Source organism: Chamaea fasciata, unplaced genomic scaffold (assembly GCF_029207755.1).
Source record: "Chamaea fasciata isolate MVZ Bird 193981 ecotype frontalis unplaced genomic scaffold, bChaFas1.0.hap1 SCAF_13, whole genome shotgun sequence".
Classification (NCBI taxonomy): Eukaryota; Metazoa; Chordata; class Aves; order Passeriformes; family Sylviidae; genus Chamaea; species Chamaea fasciata.
In genome coordinates, this window is record NW_027094098.1 from 8,422,485 (window position 1) to 8,441,884 (window position 19,400).

The window sequence follows — 19,400 nt, forward strand, 5'->3', positions numbered from 1 at the left end:
TTTTGTTCAAGTTACTCTACTACAACTTAGCACAGTATCTTTACAATGTTCTCATCACAGAATTACTTCATGATATGACTAAACTGAGTCACAGTGACAATATCCCAGGAAAATGACAGTGCTACCCTGCGACGGTTTTGTGGCTCAGGTATCAAAGGCACTGCACAGCTCTTTAACTCTCACTACTCTATTTAATTGCATCTCTTCAACAGCATTACACATATTTATCAATGACACAGACACCGTTTTCGTAAGCTAAATGCTATATAAATCAAAACAGCCTCATTTCAGTTTATGCTATGCTTGTCAACCCAAAAAATAAAATCCCAAATGTATAATTTCCACATTTTCCACCACCTCCTCCGGTTCACTAGTTTTCGAGGGTGTGTTTTGATTAATGTTTTATAATTTTGTAGAAGATAAAGTGTTCCCAAACACGTTCTTAGCATTCTATTGAACAATAGCACTATTTGTCCTTACATAAAGGCCCTGAAAGAGAAAGCATCCAATTCCCACATCACCTGAAATGTCTGAACAGCAGTTCTGTCCTCAAACTGCCCCAAGGATTAACCTCTGGTGATTACAAGGAAGAACACCAGGCTTTGTTTCTCATGGATGTTTGATTCATCCAATCTGCAACTGAAGATTACCAAATGCCTGCAACTGCACAGTTCTGCAGAGTTCAGTGGAATTTTCACATATTCTTTTAAAGCCCAGAATAAGTTTCTCAGTGGAAATGGATTTCTGAGAAATCAGTTTTGGACATCCTCAGTTTTGGACACTACTGCTCTAGTGGGCAACAAGGTACTTCCAGTGACATTGAAGTAATTGAGGAATACTCTTTAATCACCAGACCTGGCAAGGAAACACATTTAAGTTTGTACAGCTGTGATTAGATAACGTTTTCCACCTGTAGGACAATCTGCATCTTAAAGAACCTTTAAGTGTATCAGGAACTAAACTCAATCAATGCCACTGAAATGCACCAAAGCCTTAGGACAGAAAATGCAGCCAGGGACAGTTGCACAGTTCTGAAGAGCAAGAATTCAGTAAACTGGGATAGTAAAAAGCAGTGTATGGCTGCAGAGAACATTCTAGTTTTAAGGGTGTTTTTGAGGCAAGCCAGAAAAAATAGGAGCTTTGCAAAGGTGTCAAGAATATTGCTTTCTTCTTAGGCAGTTTGCATCAATGATTCCAAGCATAATTTAATTATGTGACTTACTACCTATGAGCAGAAAGTTATTACCAAACCCATGATCAATGAGTCTGTTTCCCTCTAGAACTTACCAATGGCATTTGCAGTCCAAAGGATCATCACAGCCACCTGTTCCTGACATGCAAACTGACTGATAGTGATGTTCTGCACATCTCCAATCACGTGTCTTCCCATTGAACTCAGGTAAGGAGTGCAGTCTGAAAATATGGACAAGTAAACACTTTAAGAAAAACATTTTTGCTGACATAAATTCCCTAACATGTCTTCAAGACTGAGCACAGTAGAAGTACCAGTGCATTATTTTCTATAAGTATGACACAGCAAATCTAGATGGAGTTTTTGTCTCAAGACCCAAAACCCCACAAAACTTCACAAATCATTGAGCACAACCACTCTCAGTGGTTGCCAACCCACAGTTCACAGGAGTCCCAAGGTTATTACCAGTTTATACCACCAGCGTAATCTGTGCCACATCACATGTATTGGGACTCCCAAGAGAGATCAACTTTTCCTTGTAGTTGTTCAAAATAATATGAAGCCTGACATTAATTTTTTTCATGTACACTGCTCAAAGCAAGAGAAGGTTGGTCAATGATCAGGCACATATGAGAACAATAAATCACGTGAAGCTTGAGAACTGCTCAAGAAGTGCTTTTAACCACGATACTGCTTGATCCTGACCACAAAGAACCTACTGCTTAAATCCATCTCTTCTCTTGCCTTCCATTCTGCAGCCACATCCCTACAGATCACTTAACTGCCACTGGATTGTCTCAGGACTGGTTTTGTCTTGCTATCCTCACAAAATACAGTGCATTCCCTAAAATTACAGTGCCACAGCTTTAGCTTTAATTAAGAAAACAAAATATAAACAAAAGATTCCTGAGTTTGTTGTTGAACTTCACCATGTCTTTTTGTTTTCAAAAGAAGAAAACGACCCCAAATTTAATTACCTTTAAAGCTTTACAATATTTAGGCTCATATTTTGTGGGAGGAAGAGAAGTAGCAGGCAGGGAATTCACTAATTCTGGAGCACTGTATACATGAAGAAGGGTGTGCAAAAGCAAACATTCTGTTTCTGAACTACTGAAACCAACAAAATCCAGAAGAAATTGATCAGTAGACTGTATACTACTGACTGATGATTAATTCAAAAATCTGAGATCATTTATATGTTATATATTCATCTATACAGAGCTTGTAGAAAAGAAACATGAAAAATCAAGTGCTATGATACGTCAGTACAGGAAATTTCAATTTAATTCAGAGGTCTTAAAGGCAAGGAAAGAAAAATTATTAACTGAAAAGGAGATTTAGAAAATGGCTTTTTACAATGAATAACCATGGCAAGGCATCTTCTCTTTAACTGTCACAGACATAAGAATAGAACAGTACAACACTGCCTTTTACAAAAGCCGGGCAGTTGGGACTGACTCTGCTGTTTGTAGAACTCAGTTGCTATGAGTGAACTCAGCGACAGCATGAACTTCCTCTTTGGAGTATAGAGGATGTCTTTCAATGGAAAGTTTGAAGTAACTGGTTTTTGCTAGGTCTGGATCTAATTAATAGCAAGCCCAAGAGTTTGGATCCTGGTTACTAGAGTTTTATGGTCAAATGACAATTGCCAAAATGGAATATAGCACAAACGCCTGAAGTTTGACTGCAAGTCACTGATTCACAGTTATAAAGAACAACAGTTTTAGCAAGAAAATAGCTTGGAAAAATCACACTTTTTAGGAAACCACTTCTTTTACTTGAATACAAATGACATACTAAAAAATATAGACATTTCTTTTTCACCTGAAAAAATAATCTAACTAACAAATTTAGCATCATAAAACACAGTTTCCTAGAGTTGCTCTGTGGCAAAGTAAGAGCCTTTAAACCACAGCCAGCAAGCCAAATTCCCTTTTGTGCTGGCTTGCTAAAGGTACATATATATTTCCATACCATTTCCATACTTTAGTCTTCATATCAGCAAACTCTTTTCCTAGTCCTGCAGAACTCAAATAACTCCTTTGTCCAGGAAGCACACAGTGCCAGCAGAATTGGGAATTAATACTTCTCATTGGTTAAACACAGTTTCTAGTGCCAGAATTAATGGAAAAAAACATGACACATGCTGGGATTTAAACAGACTCATGTTAACTAAATGTGGGGATCTCTGTTCTGACTGGTACCATTTCCTACTTTTCTTTATGTAGATATAAAAAAGAATTCATACTTCTTTTGTAGTGATCACCTACATCTTGGACAATCTGACACACCTAAAGTTTGCTCATTTTAAGACCAAATTAGATTAAAAGAAATCACAGTGAAGGATTGCAAATTCAGAAATTAAGATAAAAATAGAGGAGCAAAAGGATGATCAGAATGAAACAAATCCCTATTGCTAGGACTCCTGATGCATGCTCTCAGTGATGAACCTTTACCTACATCCTGCATCTGAGGTAATTTCTTTGGGTAGGCAGAAAAAAACTCCTACTACTTGCACTGGCATTAAAACAAACATTGTTTTAATATAAATTAGGACTTTGTCTTGACTGTACATTGAGTTTATATTGATGATGGCCACTAGCTGCCCACATAAGAATAAACTCTTAACGTAGTTAGCAGTCCTACTTTGACAACTTGACAGGAAAGATGACAAAACACCTAAAATAACCCCCAACAATACAATAACAGCCATTTAGCAGATGTTTGAAGAGGTCTGAAGTATTACTGCTGCAACCTGTTTATCACTGTTACTATGCCAGACACTACTTTGTTCTCAGTTTAGCTGCAAACACCACACCTGCTACACCTCTGAAAACATCTGTCTGCACTGCAAATGTAGACAGCAGTTTTCCACTGGCCTGGGCCTTGAAGAGCAAATGAAAAGTTCCCACTGATTCAACTACATGAAGAGATGTTATTCAATGTTCATATTCAAAATTAATCCTTGCAAAGACGAGGTTTTTTTTAATATATTGTCTGTACATAGATACAAACTACACATTTTTTACCTCGAGACACACATTATGCCATTTTCACTCAAAATTACACATCAGAGAAAAGCTGCATAAAGCTCAAAATAATCTTTTCCGATGTCTTCTGTCTTTTTTTGTACTGAACCTTTCAGTGACTATATTTTTCACAGAATAAAATAATTTTCTATAATGTTCCAGTCGAATTATATAGACCAAGCTGAAAGAGAAACTGCAACAAATTGTTAGATAGTTTTATTATCAGTGAGACACAGAAGGAGAAGATCTACCAGATCCAGCAGACACAAATTTTCCAGATTTTAAAGTTCTGTCAATATTGAAGAGCTTATGCTATTCTTAGAGCCCTTTTAAGAGACATGTTACAATATATTGACAACTATGATGGAGTCCTTGATTTCTGTGAATATAGTGCAGATTTTCAACTTACTGTCATATTTAAAGGTGATGTTGAGTAGCCCATTGTTCTTTGTGACTGATGACAGCCCCTGTAGAGAAAAAACAAAGAGAAAGGAAAGTCTGTAGTATTTGCATGAAGACATGAAATTGTGGTTGAAATAGTATGATCTGCCCAGTAGATGGGAATCATAGAAGCTTGTTTTCGGAAGAAAATTATGTGATATTCTCAACTTCCACCGTCTAGGTGAATTGTGTATGTACAAAACCCATACCTTTAATCAATGTTTAATGACAAATCAAATTGGGTTCTCCAGGGAAAACAGGGTGCAAGAGAAGAGATGAGAACGTCAGCCAAAGAGGTGTTTTCTACTCCACAGCCACGAAAAAGAGTATCAGAAGTTCCAAGAGAGCAACATTGCAGAAACCCACTATGCTACCTCAGACACCCTTTTCTTTTACCAAATACTATTAAAGCACATACTGCAAACTGAAGATGAACCAGAGAACTGCTCTGCCAGGGAGAAATCCAGGTTGATGAGTCTGCTGTCTCTTCTCTACTTATAGAAAAGAACTTTGGCCCCCAGACACGCAATACCTTCCCCTTCAGAAAGCACTGAAGGGGTTTTGAAACGCAAAATGTAGCATCACCCTCACAAGACACAAAGCTGGAAACTGGAATACTGATTCTTATGACACAATATCGTTCCCTGAAAGGCAAAATACATCATATTTACCATTAGCTTTAAAAAAGTACCACCCATTTACACAGAATTGTATCCAGGTTCACTGCTACAATGCAAACAGCAAAAGTCATCAGTATAAAAGGCCTGCAGCAGTAATCAGATGTTGCCAGGATCATGCCCGAGCATTCACCGTGTGTCTCTTCAGTCACAGGAGAAAAAAGGTTGGAGTTGTCAAGTTAAAAAAAAACAACTAAAAACTAAAACACTTCCTAAAGGACGAAAGCAATTCAGACTTTGATAACACTGTTACAAGTTAAATTTGTAATCTGTAATCTCACTTTCTTCTTAGGTGGTTTTTAATTGTTTAAGTTTGATTTAGTTTGGCATTGAACCAGCTGTTATACAAAAAAGCTTCCTGAAACAGGAAGAAGTCTCTCTTTTCAGTTGTAACTTTTCTATTAATACCTGTTCTACTCTGACTCACTTTTTGTTTCTCTAATCTTTATTAAATGTCATTTAACTTACAGCAAAATAAAGACATGATTTATTTGATTTTAAAAATCACAAAAAAGTAACTACTGACATTTTATAAAAGGAGATTAGCCATCAAATCAATTGATACTTGTCCTCCTTTTGTCCTAGAGCTGAAGTTTTGAAAGACGTAAGTTTTACCAAACTCCACGGAAAATTAGCACATGCATTTTAATTCATTAGATAGGATTTTTATATGCTATATTAAAATAGAAAGGCAACACTTCTCCTTCAATAGCATTTCTACTGGGATTATGGTGACATAAAATATGTAACAGTATAAGCATAAATAAATATACCACAAGCATTGATAATTTAGATGCAAAGACATCACAAGGTAAAGTCTGCTGAACCTAGCAGCACATAAGACTTAATAGAGGCAAAAGTTTGCTCCCAAGAGTAGAAAAGGTACAAAAAGGCTGCAGTAATTAGTGAGGGAATTAGGGTCAGCCCACAGTAATGAATTAAATAATTGTTATATTAGTAGTAAATTCAAACATGAAAGCTACTCAGATAATTTCATCATGCTCAACTGTAGTATTCATCCCTCAAGTACTGTGAGTTTCAAAATACATTCTTACAGGCAGCATTCCCTTGGTTTTGAATTAAAGTAATTGTGCTATTTATGTGGCTTACAGCTAGGAGAACTTGTTTAGAGCACCTTACTTTAAAACTATAAATACTAATGTTATGGCCTGGGGGCTCTGAATTCTTAGCTAATTGTCCCTGCCATGGCAGGGGGGTTGGAAGTAGATAATCCTGAAGGCTCCTTCCAACCCAAACCATTCTGTGATTCTATCATTAATTAACCACAAACATTTGTTGAATTTACATTTGTTGAATATTATTTATTCTGAACTTTATTAGAAAGCAAGTCTTTGTGTCCTGGAGCTTTACCTACAAAATCCCTGTGGTCTACATACTTCTATACATGTGGACTGAGAAGAAACACATAGGAAAGAAAACAGCCAAAACATTTTTTCTGAAGAACTCTAAACCACTGATCTTTGAACAGATAATCGAAGTTGAAATGCACACATACTCAATTACAAAAAACCTTAATTGTCAAAAAGCTGGGGGAGCAGAAGAGGCATTAGACACACTAAATCTCACATTATGTGAGCTCAAAGCACAGAACTCCACAGAAAACATGGTAAGCTAAAATCCAAACCCTGTATCTATATTGGGCAACATATATCACATACCTCAAACCACGAGATCACTGTTGGATCTCTTCCTCAATGCATATAAACAGACTGAATAATTAAGGTTAAGATCTCTAGATATCCTAAGTCAGCACAGATCTAAGACCAATACGCATCATCTCCTGAAGAATGAATAGCTCACTTGGATGTTCAAGGCATGTACAGGCATTTTATTTTATTTAAACATCCACCTTTCAACATGAAAGAGCACATGTATTAATAAAATACAAAGATTATCATATGAAGTTAACCTCTATTCTTGTTTGTTTATATTTTTCTAATACCCAACCCCCCCTTTATAGAAATAGCTCAGTAATGAAATGCACTTATGACAACTCTTTCACCCATTACTAGGCCAGAGAGGAACAAAGTTAGGATAACATAATCAGAAATAAAACTAAAATGAAATTTGTAACCACAGGAACTAACTGTGCCTCCAAGAGAAGTTAAATTTCACCAATATCTGCTGCCAGAGGCATATATTAAATACAATTGAATGAAATGAAAACTCTGTTTGATTTTATTGAACTTTTCCCTCTTCCTTTTAACCTAGAACATACAGTGTTTCATATTTGAAAGAAACACCTATTTTTTATATCTGGCAATTCCTGCCAGAGATAGCATTGGTGATAGAAATGGACGGGTGATTACAGAATAGTTCTATAACTAATCTTTATTACAAACAATATTGAAACGTACTCCAACATTTTTCTGTTGAGCAAACACTCTTTCATTTAAGAAAGCAAATTTACATGTGTGACTAGGTAATGTCAGGCAGCAACTTGAACATAAATACTGGGAAACAGAGAGCGATGCTAGCACTAATTACAGCAATCTGGTAAAGGAGGTAGGAAATCACTACCCCTCAAGCACTGCCTAGTGCAGCAGACCAAAACAGCAATCATGATTCATCTTTCATATGTTGTTCATCAACACACACGTGGTCCTAATTTCACACTCCCATGAGGCAAACTGAAGGGACAATTGTTTTTGAACTTTAGCATCAAGATGAATGATCTATGTTTATCAGATTCATTGCTCAGTAAAACAAGGGTTTTACATTTGACATCTGCTCTTCTTGTTTTAAGGCTTTACTGATGCTTTCAACCAAGTAAAAATATTTTCTATTTCTAGAGTCATCAGTAAAATGATGAATTATCTGTATGATTTAGATGCCTGCATTTTGAATTGCTTTCAAGAGAATATAACAAAATGCATAATTCATGCATATAAGTTGTGTGTATAAGCCCTGGGTGAACGGGTTTGTACTGTAATTACTTATTAACTTTGTGAAACTGACAACTGCAACCACAAATTTTGTTCAGATTTACCTCTTTTTATATCTATATTCCTGCATTGCATGCACAAATTATGGGAATAACGTTTTAAAAAACGTCTCAGTGACACTGAAGAAATAAGTTTTAATTTAAGTGAACTAAAGTGAATTAATGGAGCAAAAGACTTCTTGGTGCCTGTTTTGTATTTTAAAGAGGAACATAGACTCTTCTAAATAGGTTGAACTTCTTTTACTATGTCGGCATCTTTTGTGTTTGCTCTTAAGTAAGCAACATAATTTACGAGAAGGTCACAGATTTTGGTTGGTTCTTTGTTGGTGGCTATTTAGTGTTTCACTGCTTCTTCTCTGGAGCCACTGCAGGCAAGTTCAGCTGCAGAGGAGCTGAATGTGTCTTCAGAGCACCTCAAATTTGACTTGAGACATGAAAGACAAAGCACTGCTTTTACTTCAAAGTAAATTATATATTGGCTGGGAAAGAAAACCATCACTTTTGAGCATGAAGGAACATCTTAGAATAACAGGAACATTTAGGTTGGAAAATCCTTTTAGATCGTTGAGTCCAACCACCAACCCAGCACTGCCAAGCTACCATTAACCTGTGTCACCCAGTGCCACAACTACACATCTTTCAAATGCCTCCAGGGATGGTGGCTCCACCACTGACCTGGGCCAGTGACTGACAACTCTTTTGGTTTAGAAGTTTTCCCTAATACCCAAACAAAACCTTCCCTGGCATAACTTGAGGCTGTTTCCTCTGGGCCTGTCATTTGTTATCTTGGAGAAGAGACTGACCCCCACCTGGCTACAATCTCCTTTCAGGTGCTGTAGAGCCATAAGGTCCCCCAAGCCTCCTTTTTTGAACGTTTAACATCCCCAGCTCCCTCAGCTTCTCCTCATCAGACTTGTGCTCCAGCCCCTCCACCAGCTTCCTTGTCCATCTCTGGATGCACTTCAGCACCTTTTCTTGTAGAGAGGGCCCCAAAATCCCTGATTATCCTGCTACAGGAGCTGGTTAGCTGGCTCCTCCCTAACACATCCCTGTCAACAACAGCCTGTCATGTACAAAGATTCCAGTTTTCCCTCCACATTGCTTGTGAAAATTCAGTGGTTGATCTCCTGGTCCTAGAACATTCCTTGTACACAACTGCCTGGTGGATCAACCAGGCCCTTCCTTTGATCTGGAAGAACCCTTGCACGACGTGAACATTCTTTAACTTTGATTTTCTCAGCACAGCTCAGCCTTCCAGGGAGTAGATGCCTGGTGACCGGAGGCAGCCACAATACACATCCCTTTTTTTTCAAACTGTCAGGCAAGTTCACATTTCACATATTCCTTCTCCATCTCCAGAACACAGCTTTTTACCCCAGTTTGAGCCCCATGACTTGGAAACACATTATGAAGCATCCATACTAGCCTTTTTTAAAAATGTGTTAACCAATTTAGTCAACAGTCAAAACCTTCTAAAAAGTAAGAGATTCAAAACCAGGACTGTATAGAAGCCCCAGAATGAGGGGCTCTATATATATATATATATATAAAAATATATATGATTTTATATAATATCATCTTGCAAAGTGAGTTATAATCCAGGTATAACAAAAATAAGCCATATTAAGTAACCATCTGTGAGATAAAACTTACTTGGAAGAATATGTAATACTTATTTTCTTAAACCAAACACAAGGAATTCATACTCCCCTTGAATTGCCCTGACCTTTTGTGATCAATAAATCTCAATTACATTATCCATGGTTTTATGGTTGACTTCCTGCATTTTGTAATCACATTTTGCCTGAATAATCCTGTAATTTCAACTACAGATGATCTTCTCAACGTCCTCCTATCAAGAAAAAATACCGAACTGAACAGCTGCTGGCTTAAAACTCACCAGGGAAGAAGGTAGTCCTGAAAGATATTCATGGATACTCATTCCATGGGGTCCTTGGGGATTTTTGAGGTGAAACACACTGGCTGAAGAGCATGAGCCACAACATATCTCATCTGAACAAAACAAAACAGGAAACCTACCAAACCAGTAAAAATGCCTTTTCATTATGCCCCATTCCTGCCTGGTGCAGTTTCTATTTTAAAAAGGCAGCGTGGAAGGTTATCTTACATGAGTCTGTCTGACAGAGAGGTGAAAAACCATTGTAAGGAGTAACACTACCAGAAGTATTTACAGCACCACTCTTCAGATGCAACACGGCTCCATGCAGCTGTTCACTGAAATTACATGAACTGGTTTCTTTAATGAACAGGCAGTTATTAGGGGCACAACAACAAAGGGAGCAAATTTAATTTATACTGCTCACCACCTACCGTGAAAATCTTAAATCTCTGAGTCAAACTCAGGAATCTAATGCAGCAAAGAATGGGCAGTATCAGCTCTGATTTCTCTCGTGTAATCTGAAAGTTTGCCTAAGAAGTTTTCTATTGCTTGCACTGACACTGTTTATTTTTTCCAAAATTCTTGTGCAACAAAAAAACCCAACAAAAAGCCCCCAGAAGTTAACAGAATAAATATTTTCAAATACAGCCCATTTCCCACAAACAATACCAAAATGTGCTGGGCTAAAGAGATTTGGACAAAAGCCAAAACTCTGTAGCCAAAGCAGTGTTCTCTTAACTGTGGGTCATGACCCCTGGCAGGAGGATTCTGAGAACAGACAAGGTGTTTGGGAAAGGGGAGAAAAGCTATGCCAAGACAGGTGCAGGAGCAGTGGTCATGACTGGGAAGGAAGGGGGCTACAAACGGTAAAGTTGCTTTTAGAGGGACCCAAGACAAATTAGTTTGAGAAACACTGACTTGTGCTCCAAACAACAAACAGAATAACACATCTGAAAAAATGGAGAAGAAATTAATGAAACCTGTAGTAGATGTTTACTGCTTAACACACTGCACAGCACACTGTCAAATCAAAAATCTGACTATTCGTCTCAAAGAGGATCTTCCTTCTCACAGGAGCCCACAGAAGCCCCTAGGGTTCCTCACACTTACTGGAATGATGGCATGAGCACTGAATTTTAGCTGATGCCCAAGCACTTCTAAACTAACCCACCCATGAAACAATTAAACCATCTATTTTCATTCATTTTATTGACTGTGCACTTCCTGCGCACAGAGAGCCACAAGCTGAGAGGCACAGTCTTGGTCTCATAGAGATGTTCAAACACAGTCAGAAGACAAACAAGAAAAGGTTTCAAGAAGTGACTGAAGCATGGTAGATCAATGGATATATGTTATTTATATTAACATGTATATCATACATATGGATATGTTCATTCATTCACTTTGCTTACCACATTAAAAAATTATGTAACTTTCAGAGGACAGAACATCAGGGGGGAAAAAAAGCAAAGAAAATTACTTCAGATCTACAAACTGTATCGTTCAAGATTTTATGCACATAAAAGTTTGCTGCTTCTCCTAAAAGAGTATCTCCGAGTGACACAGATCCAGAAAGAAAGTCTTTGCCTTTAAAGCTGGACAAATGCAATGGCACCTGGAAAACAACTAAAGAAGCTTATTTCCAAAATCATAAATGGTTCCCTAACAATGTTCTGCTGCCAGATTCCTACCTTTCAATCTGGAAACTCCTAGCACAAGCTCATTTGATTTCAGGTTTCATCCAAACGAACAGAAAATCTGTAAAAGTAACTGGCACCAACTTCATAGCTTCACTTTTAAGCTTCAGCCAGAACACAATTCACAATTATTACTAATTCAAGGTGGGTTTTCACTCATTATTTCTCAATATAATGCCAAAGTGCACACACAACACAAAAAAAAATCCCTCAGGAAAATGTCATCAAATGTGGTTTAACTACTTTATTCATAACATCTTGACCTACAGAAAATTCTAATCTGAAATTTACTGCAATGTTGGGCATTTTCACTGCAAACAACCTCAGAGCAAGCAGACTACAAATACTCCATTTGCAGTACACGGGGAGTTTATCCAATTTGTATCTTCTGAAAATGATAAGAACAGGTGCTTGCAAGGAAATCTTTAAAGCAGAAGATCACATAAAGGCCGGAATGTGAAAAATCTTACATAGCACATCTATTTTGTTTTGGTGTATTGAGACTGCTTCCTCCCAGATACTTCTCCTGTATTATTTGAAAGTGACTGAAATTCTTTGAGAGTTTGCCATCAGAAAATATGAAATGTGTGTTCTTAGAAAGTTCACTTCAGTTCTTACTTACGTGAATGAAACATACAGGCAGAAGTACAGAAAGTATTACATATTCACAGGAGACCATGACTGCAAAGAATATTAATGTACACTGCTTTTGTAGGACCAACATATAAATAGACCAAAGCCTTGGCTCAGGAGGATATGGTGGCTAGGCAATTTAGCAATAACTGAACTGATTAAAGTGCCACAGAACTCATAAAACTTTTAAAGTAGATAGGATTTGGGATTCTTCCATCTTAATCCCTCCCTTGAAATAACACAATTATTTTGGACATAAAAACCTATTCTAAGGGATTTAGAAGCACACAATTGTTGAGAAACACACCCTCACCCATGAGATTTTAAAACTGAATTCATAAGCAGTATGGTTCTGGTCCAGGAATAACCAATTATTTACTTGACAAACCCCCATGTTCTAGTTTTAAAGAATCATTTTACCATTCCACCAACAGTGTTTTTAATACTTCACATGAAACTTGTTTCTACAGGAGATGAAGCAAAAAACCAACTTCCCTTAAAATAACGAAGCATCTCCTCCCAAAGTTCCCATAGTTGTGAGCTACAGAACTTAAAAAGCCTTGGGCAATGAGAAGCCAGGAGCTGAAATGTGACAGGCATCTATCTGAGCAATGAAAAGGTGCCTTTGGCACTGAGTTCACTATCAGGAGGGACACAAGAAGTGCTACACTCATTCCATACACAGCCATGTTGTACAGCCTGCTCATCAGAAGTGAGGGGCAGATTGCTGCAGTTTCACAACACATCAGCATGATGACTGTTCCAGACATCAATGTGGATGAGCAGAAAGGAACAAGCCAGAATAATGGAGCGGCCATCATGTTAAACACAATGACTAAAAATACTTTTGGGTTAGAAGTAAGTGTTTTTGTACCGCAACTGTGCTAGTAAAACTAATTACCTTTCCCTACAAATCCTAGGAAGAAATCAAGTACTCCTCCCTTTCTTCCCTGCCCTCAGTCAATGGACAAGCCGCAGAAGCTGCTGCCTGCAGGCAGACTCAAGCCTCAGTTGTGCTGCTTTCCTCCAGCTGTGTTACAGAGACAGGCTTTGGTTCCTTTGCTGCTACACTTTGTTACTCCCACCTCCCCAAAATCTCTGCCAAGAGAGATTCTTCCTGCTGAACTACGCACTTCTAGGAAACAATTCCTTCCCAAAGCCTCTGTCTAGTCCAGGTCCACAGAGAAGATGAAAATTACTCCACAGATTAAGCAGTTACACATTCAACAGAGAGGATGAGAAGGTCCAGTGATTGCTCTGCGCTGATGAACCACATGGCTGAACTTCAGAGACACAGGCAGATATATCTGGTGTCTGCAGTTTTCAACCTTTGGCTGCCTGGGAATTTATACACCCCAGGTTACCCTCTACGGAGTACAGCCATTATATCTGCAACCAAAAAAACTCCATTTGGAAGTGTCAGAAACATACACAAAGCTGCACAAACACTTCTTGCTCACCTGAAGGATATTTGGAAGAAACAGTAGCAAAATATTCCAACTCTACCAGCCCATCTCTGCAGGGAAACTGGAGCTCCCCCACTTATAGACAAGTAGGAAAAGCTCCACCAAAAAATCAACACCAGGAATCTGAACATAATAAAATGAAACCACCCAAAACACAGTTTTCTGAGGAAACAATCACGAGAACGTTTCTGAGAACTGACAACCTTGAATAAAGCTCACCTTGTGACTCAACCACTCCTTCGCACTGAACAGTTTCTGCCATCAGGATTGTTGAGGCTTTTCACAATGAAAAAAAGGATGAAGAGAAGACAGAATGCATTCCAATTTTCCTGTGTGCTCATCTATCTTCAGTACTTGAACTCAAAAGGCACTAAGTATTGCTAAATCTTACTGTTGGGAAAAAAAATCAGGGAAATAAGTGTGTTTTAAGTATATCTGTACTGGCAAACACTTCAGGCATTCCGTGCCATCAAGTCCCATGCAGTGTTTAACTGCTATAAAAGTGAATTTAGACACAATATCTAAAAGAGAGTTTTAAGGTGTGAAATGGTACTGAAACTCCAGTCTGACTGCATCCAGTTTCCACTACTAAAAATCACACCCTGTGGATAACCCACTTTATAACAGACTTGATCAAGTCAAACATTTTAAGAGATCCATTTTTCCTAAGTATTTCATGTTAAGTGCTTTTGAAAGTTGGCCAAAGCAAAGGTTACACATCCTATCTGTGTGGTACATGGCCAGTTCATAACTGCCCTTTTCATACTAATTAATACAGCACTTGACATGAAATGTGATAGCTGCTAAAACACTGACACAACCTGTGCCACAACCTGCTTGGGCTTTAAATTACTTCACTGGTGCCATTTGGTTAACTACTATTTAAGCTCTTGCAAGATTTTAATTCTGAATTTTTCTAGAACTTTGGAATACTTTTTGTTCTCCTATTATTGTCAAAAATGAATTATCTGACTAAAAACAAAAGAAAACAAACCACAAACCCATGGCAAAGAAAATCTATATCTTGACAACATTTAAGTTTTCAGCCAAATCAAATTTTCTGAAATTATAAATTTCAATACTCACTAATAAATAATAATAATAGGAAATCATACTGTGGGGAAAATTACACAAACCCTAAAATCAAATGTCTGAGGTACAAATGCAGGCTTGGCATATGGGTCTGTTCTGCCATGGCCTACTCTGACAAGATGCAGGAAAGGTACAAAGTCAATTTAGCCTCAGGAAAAATTCCCCTGCTGTGCTGCACTAAAGAAATACCTCTGGTTTCCACACAAGCAGCACCAATAAGATCCAGACTCATTCCACACTGTCCTTACAAGTCACAGAAACCTGAAAGGAGGGTTTTCTAAACCCATCTCACTAAAATTATAAAAATATAGAAAGAAATCCTTTTAGAATCCTGCATCAAGCACATGATGTAGGATTACTGCTCAAGTGAGCACAGCACACCAGTGGTAGGTTTCAGTTCATGTCCTTCAATGATACTCACAGTAACTAACAGGTTTCACAAACGAATCCTTAAGCTTCTCTTGTCTTCAAAATGTAGAAGTGCTTTGTTTTTACATACAGATTAAATTAATTACGTTTTATCCTACACCTCAGATAATAAAACTTTTCCAAACTGCCCAAATTAAGTAATAAATCTTCACCCTATCAAGGCTTGTTTCCTATTTTGTGTTCCTGCAAAGTTGAAAAAAATTCCACACCCCTAAATAACTTACTTGGGGTAGAGCTGAGTATTTCAGGATGGTAATACATGACAAAGATAAAAATGTAAATCTTTTTTTTCTGCTGGTTTTCATGTTCCCTGGACAAAGATGTCCATTTAAAATGTAGTTATTTGAAATGCTTTAAATACTTCAAAATATTGAGCTGTTTAAGTACTACTTAACACATGAAAAACACACCAAAATTTCAACCTGGCTGCTTGAAGTCCCCATTAATAAGTTACAGTCCATAGATCTCACACCTTGTAATACATTTGAAGAGGAGGCAACCTGAAGAAATGCATTGAGCTGGAAGAACACAGAGTAATTCACACTCTTAAATACCCAACCAATTACAAACACAAAGCTCTGAGACTTTGAAGCAGTTTGGCCACTGCACAGCAGCTCATCAAGTTGCTGCTTACTTGGCACGCAGAGGTACCTGAACACACGTTTCTACTATTCCTTCTGCCTTGAAAAGGTTATGGGATCAAGACTGAAATAAAGAAAATACGTGACATTAATAAGCAGTATCTGCCCATAAAATACCACAAAGAAAGAAAACATATTTGAAAGAGCTTATGCTCTTCTTAAATGTTTCTATTACATGGATATTCACAGTGATTTTCCTGAAATCAGACACTTTCATCCTAGACCATAGACTGAAATGATTTGAAATGGAAATATTTCCTGTCCACTCACTGCCAGTTTCTGTTCCCAGAGTGATATAACAGATGACATCCAGTACAATATATTCTTTTATTAACCATAAATTTGAGCCTGCTTTAGGGATTTGAAGTGTTCAGTTTCATGCTGAAAAAATGTAATGTTATCCACAGACCATCAGCATGTGTAACAAAACCAGAGCCACAGGTTATGTGACTTTGATCAAATTATGACAAAATCTCATCTGAACTTAGAAATGCTTGGAAAAGCATTTACACTAATTGTTTAACCTTTTATTCTTTAAGAACCATGCACACTAACTGATCTTTTTCTGCAGGAAGTAGTCACTTCTAAGAAATGAAGTCTCCACAGAATGACAATGAACAAGTTGTCTTCTGGCATTCATCTTACTTAAGAAGCCAGAATGCAATGTAAGTTTTAAGATAGCATTTAAATACACAGATTAAAAAGTTAAATTGAACCTGTGTTTCTTACAAACTTTCACTTGACTCCTTCCTATCAACATTAAACTGAACATAAACACAGCTAATCCTAAAACACTGAACAGGAAGATATAAAATACAATCACATTATTGTAGTAAATTGAGAAGCAGATCCAAAGATCATCAAGTTTCACTTCCAGTAGAAATGATAGCTTATAACAGGAATACTACTTGGATATAACTGTAAAATATCAACATGGAAACAAATTTTTTTGTTGTTGCAGTAAAACCTAACCACAATGGGAGGAGAGGGAGGAATCACACCTAGAAATCCAAGTCAGCTTGCCACAGACAAGCACATAGATAAACTACTGGAGTTTGCATGCTGGAGCTTCAATGGTTGAATGGAACATAATAAACAATCACTAAAAGATATAAATCAAATGCAACGTGGCTACACTGAGCAATCATCATCCACAGCTACCAGCATTGTTAGACGATATTGGATGTTATTCTATCACTTATTTGGGGCTTTGATTCCTACATTTACTGTTTAGAAGGTAATAAAAAGAAACTCCTGTCATTGCAGCTCACTCTTTGGTGAGCTGAATGTCCCATTTTCAAACCTCTGCATGACATTTCACGGCCAGTGGTCCTTAATGAAAAAGAACCCCAAAAGTGAATGGCATGATTAGTGAATTACTCTTACAAATGCAACTATAAGGAGAAACCTAAGCTATCCCAACTTGCATTATTCCTAGCTAATGAATAAAAGATAAAGGTTTTGTTTCCTTTGATGTTCTGAAGAAGCATGAAAAAATATCTTTTCACCTGTTAAGGGTCTGGCTGAGTTAGGTGTTTGGTTTTTTTCTTTTTGTTTCTTATTTTAACTCTTTTTGCACTTAACCTATTCCTCCTGTCAGAAGGTAAACTTAGCTAGTCAGTAAACACCACCAACATAATTTGCTCAAAACAGAGAATTAAACAGTAAAGCAAAGTTGTAACTATGCAACAGATCATTTTACTGGTTCTTTGAAATTATCTTAGCTAAACTTTTTGTAGTAAACAAGAGAAAAAGCAAAACCCTAGATATTCTTTCATAACTAAAGCATCAGGCTATACATCTGGCCCTTTCTCCTTTTGAGGCTGTTAACACTTGCTTTGTGAAGCAGTATCCGGGGACATCAGATAAAATTTTGACAGAGGAAACAAAATAAAAGCTCCTTATAATGGGGAATAATCCTTAACTGTACTCCCTAAGTAAACCAATTTGCTCATAGACACTGTATTAATGAGAGATGCTGTCTTCAGAGCAAGAAAAGAAACAGAGAGTTAATAAGACCCACTGGGTCATTCTGTAATTTTAGTGGTAAGCTGACCAAATTCCATTTACTAACTATAGGCTGGATGGTGAAGTGCCCCCCTTGGGTTACAAATGAATACACTACTCTTCATTTCCTGGCAGGAAGGGTTGTATAGCGTTACCGTGAGCTCTGCACTCCACCACGCAGTTGGCTGCATTTCAACAGATGCTGAAGTGATTTCTGAAACATTATAATCTTCCTGCTTGTGAAAAACTCACTGGTAAAAAACGGTCATATGAAAAATGTTGAATAATTTATATGCTCCTTATACTAACCTCAAACTCTATTGATGAGATGCCTTTAAAAGAGTATCTAAATTAACACAGCTTAAGGGTGGGAATGTCAAAAGCATCTGAATAGCTACATGGAACACTGGGCCTAATCACAAAATTAGCCTGGGGATTTCCTGACTCCCCTGTCCAGTTCCTCCACCTCCAGTTCATCAATTCTGAACATATATGTAACATAAATGCATGGGGACCTCATTTTATCCATGTCATTGAAATTACTGCTGTTGTGAAAAGGGGAAAAACAAACAAAAAAGTAGGAATATTTTCCATTCAAACTGCTTTAAAAATGTGATTTACATTGCAGCTCACAAATAGGCTCATTAAAGCAGGTGAGGAGGGAAGGGTAAACACCAATATCAAAGTGGGAGGAAACAGATGGGAATGAGAATTTCACTCACCAGCTTCACTGCTGAGCCAATAAAAAACATATCTACACCCCTGAGCCACAAAAGAGAACAAATACCATTGAAAGTTAATAGGAGTTAGGGCACTCCATTCTTTTTCAGAATCCCACTCCAAGCTTTTAAGGATCTGCTCACAGTTAGAGGGTGAAGCTTAAACCACCCATTTACACCCCGTATCTCCCAAACTTCAAGGCCAAGCCCAGCACTCGCTTGAAAACTTTGCCAAAAAGGTTTGTCATTCAGCAACGCCCCGTCCTTCCCAAACCGTATTTAAAGTTCAACCCAACAGAGCACCCTTTATGCTCAGCAAAAATTGCACAATTTGCCAGTTTCAACTTCCATCCTCATTTTGTTACTACTGCCTACAACTGGGGGCAAGCCCAGACAGGAAGATAAAACTGATTCCCATAGAAACTGGAGGAATAGGAAGCAGTGCAGGCAGGATTTACAAGGGCTGTGAGACAAGATACAGACCGGCACCTTAATAGCTCAGACAGAGGAAA

General features: G+C 37.7%; 1 protein-coding gene across 1 annotated transcript in view; it reads right to left on the minus strand.

Annotated features, from left to right (window-relative positions):
* IL17RD (interleukin 17 receptor D) overlaps positions 1-19,400 on the minus strand; it is a 43,155-nt gene that overhangs the window by 15,509 nt on the left and 8,246 nt on the right. The window contains exons 2-3 of the mRNA XM_066195533.1: positions 4,631-4,688; positions 1,288-1,413 (exon numbers count right to left, since the gene is read on the minus strand). Coding sequence (XP_066051630.1) covers positions 1,288-1,413; positions 4,631-4,688 — 184 coding nt within the window. The remainder of the gene's footprint in view (positions 1-1,287; positions 1,414-4,630; positions 4,689-19,400) is intronic.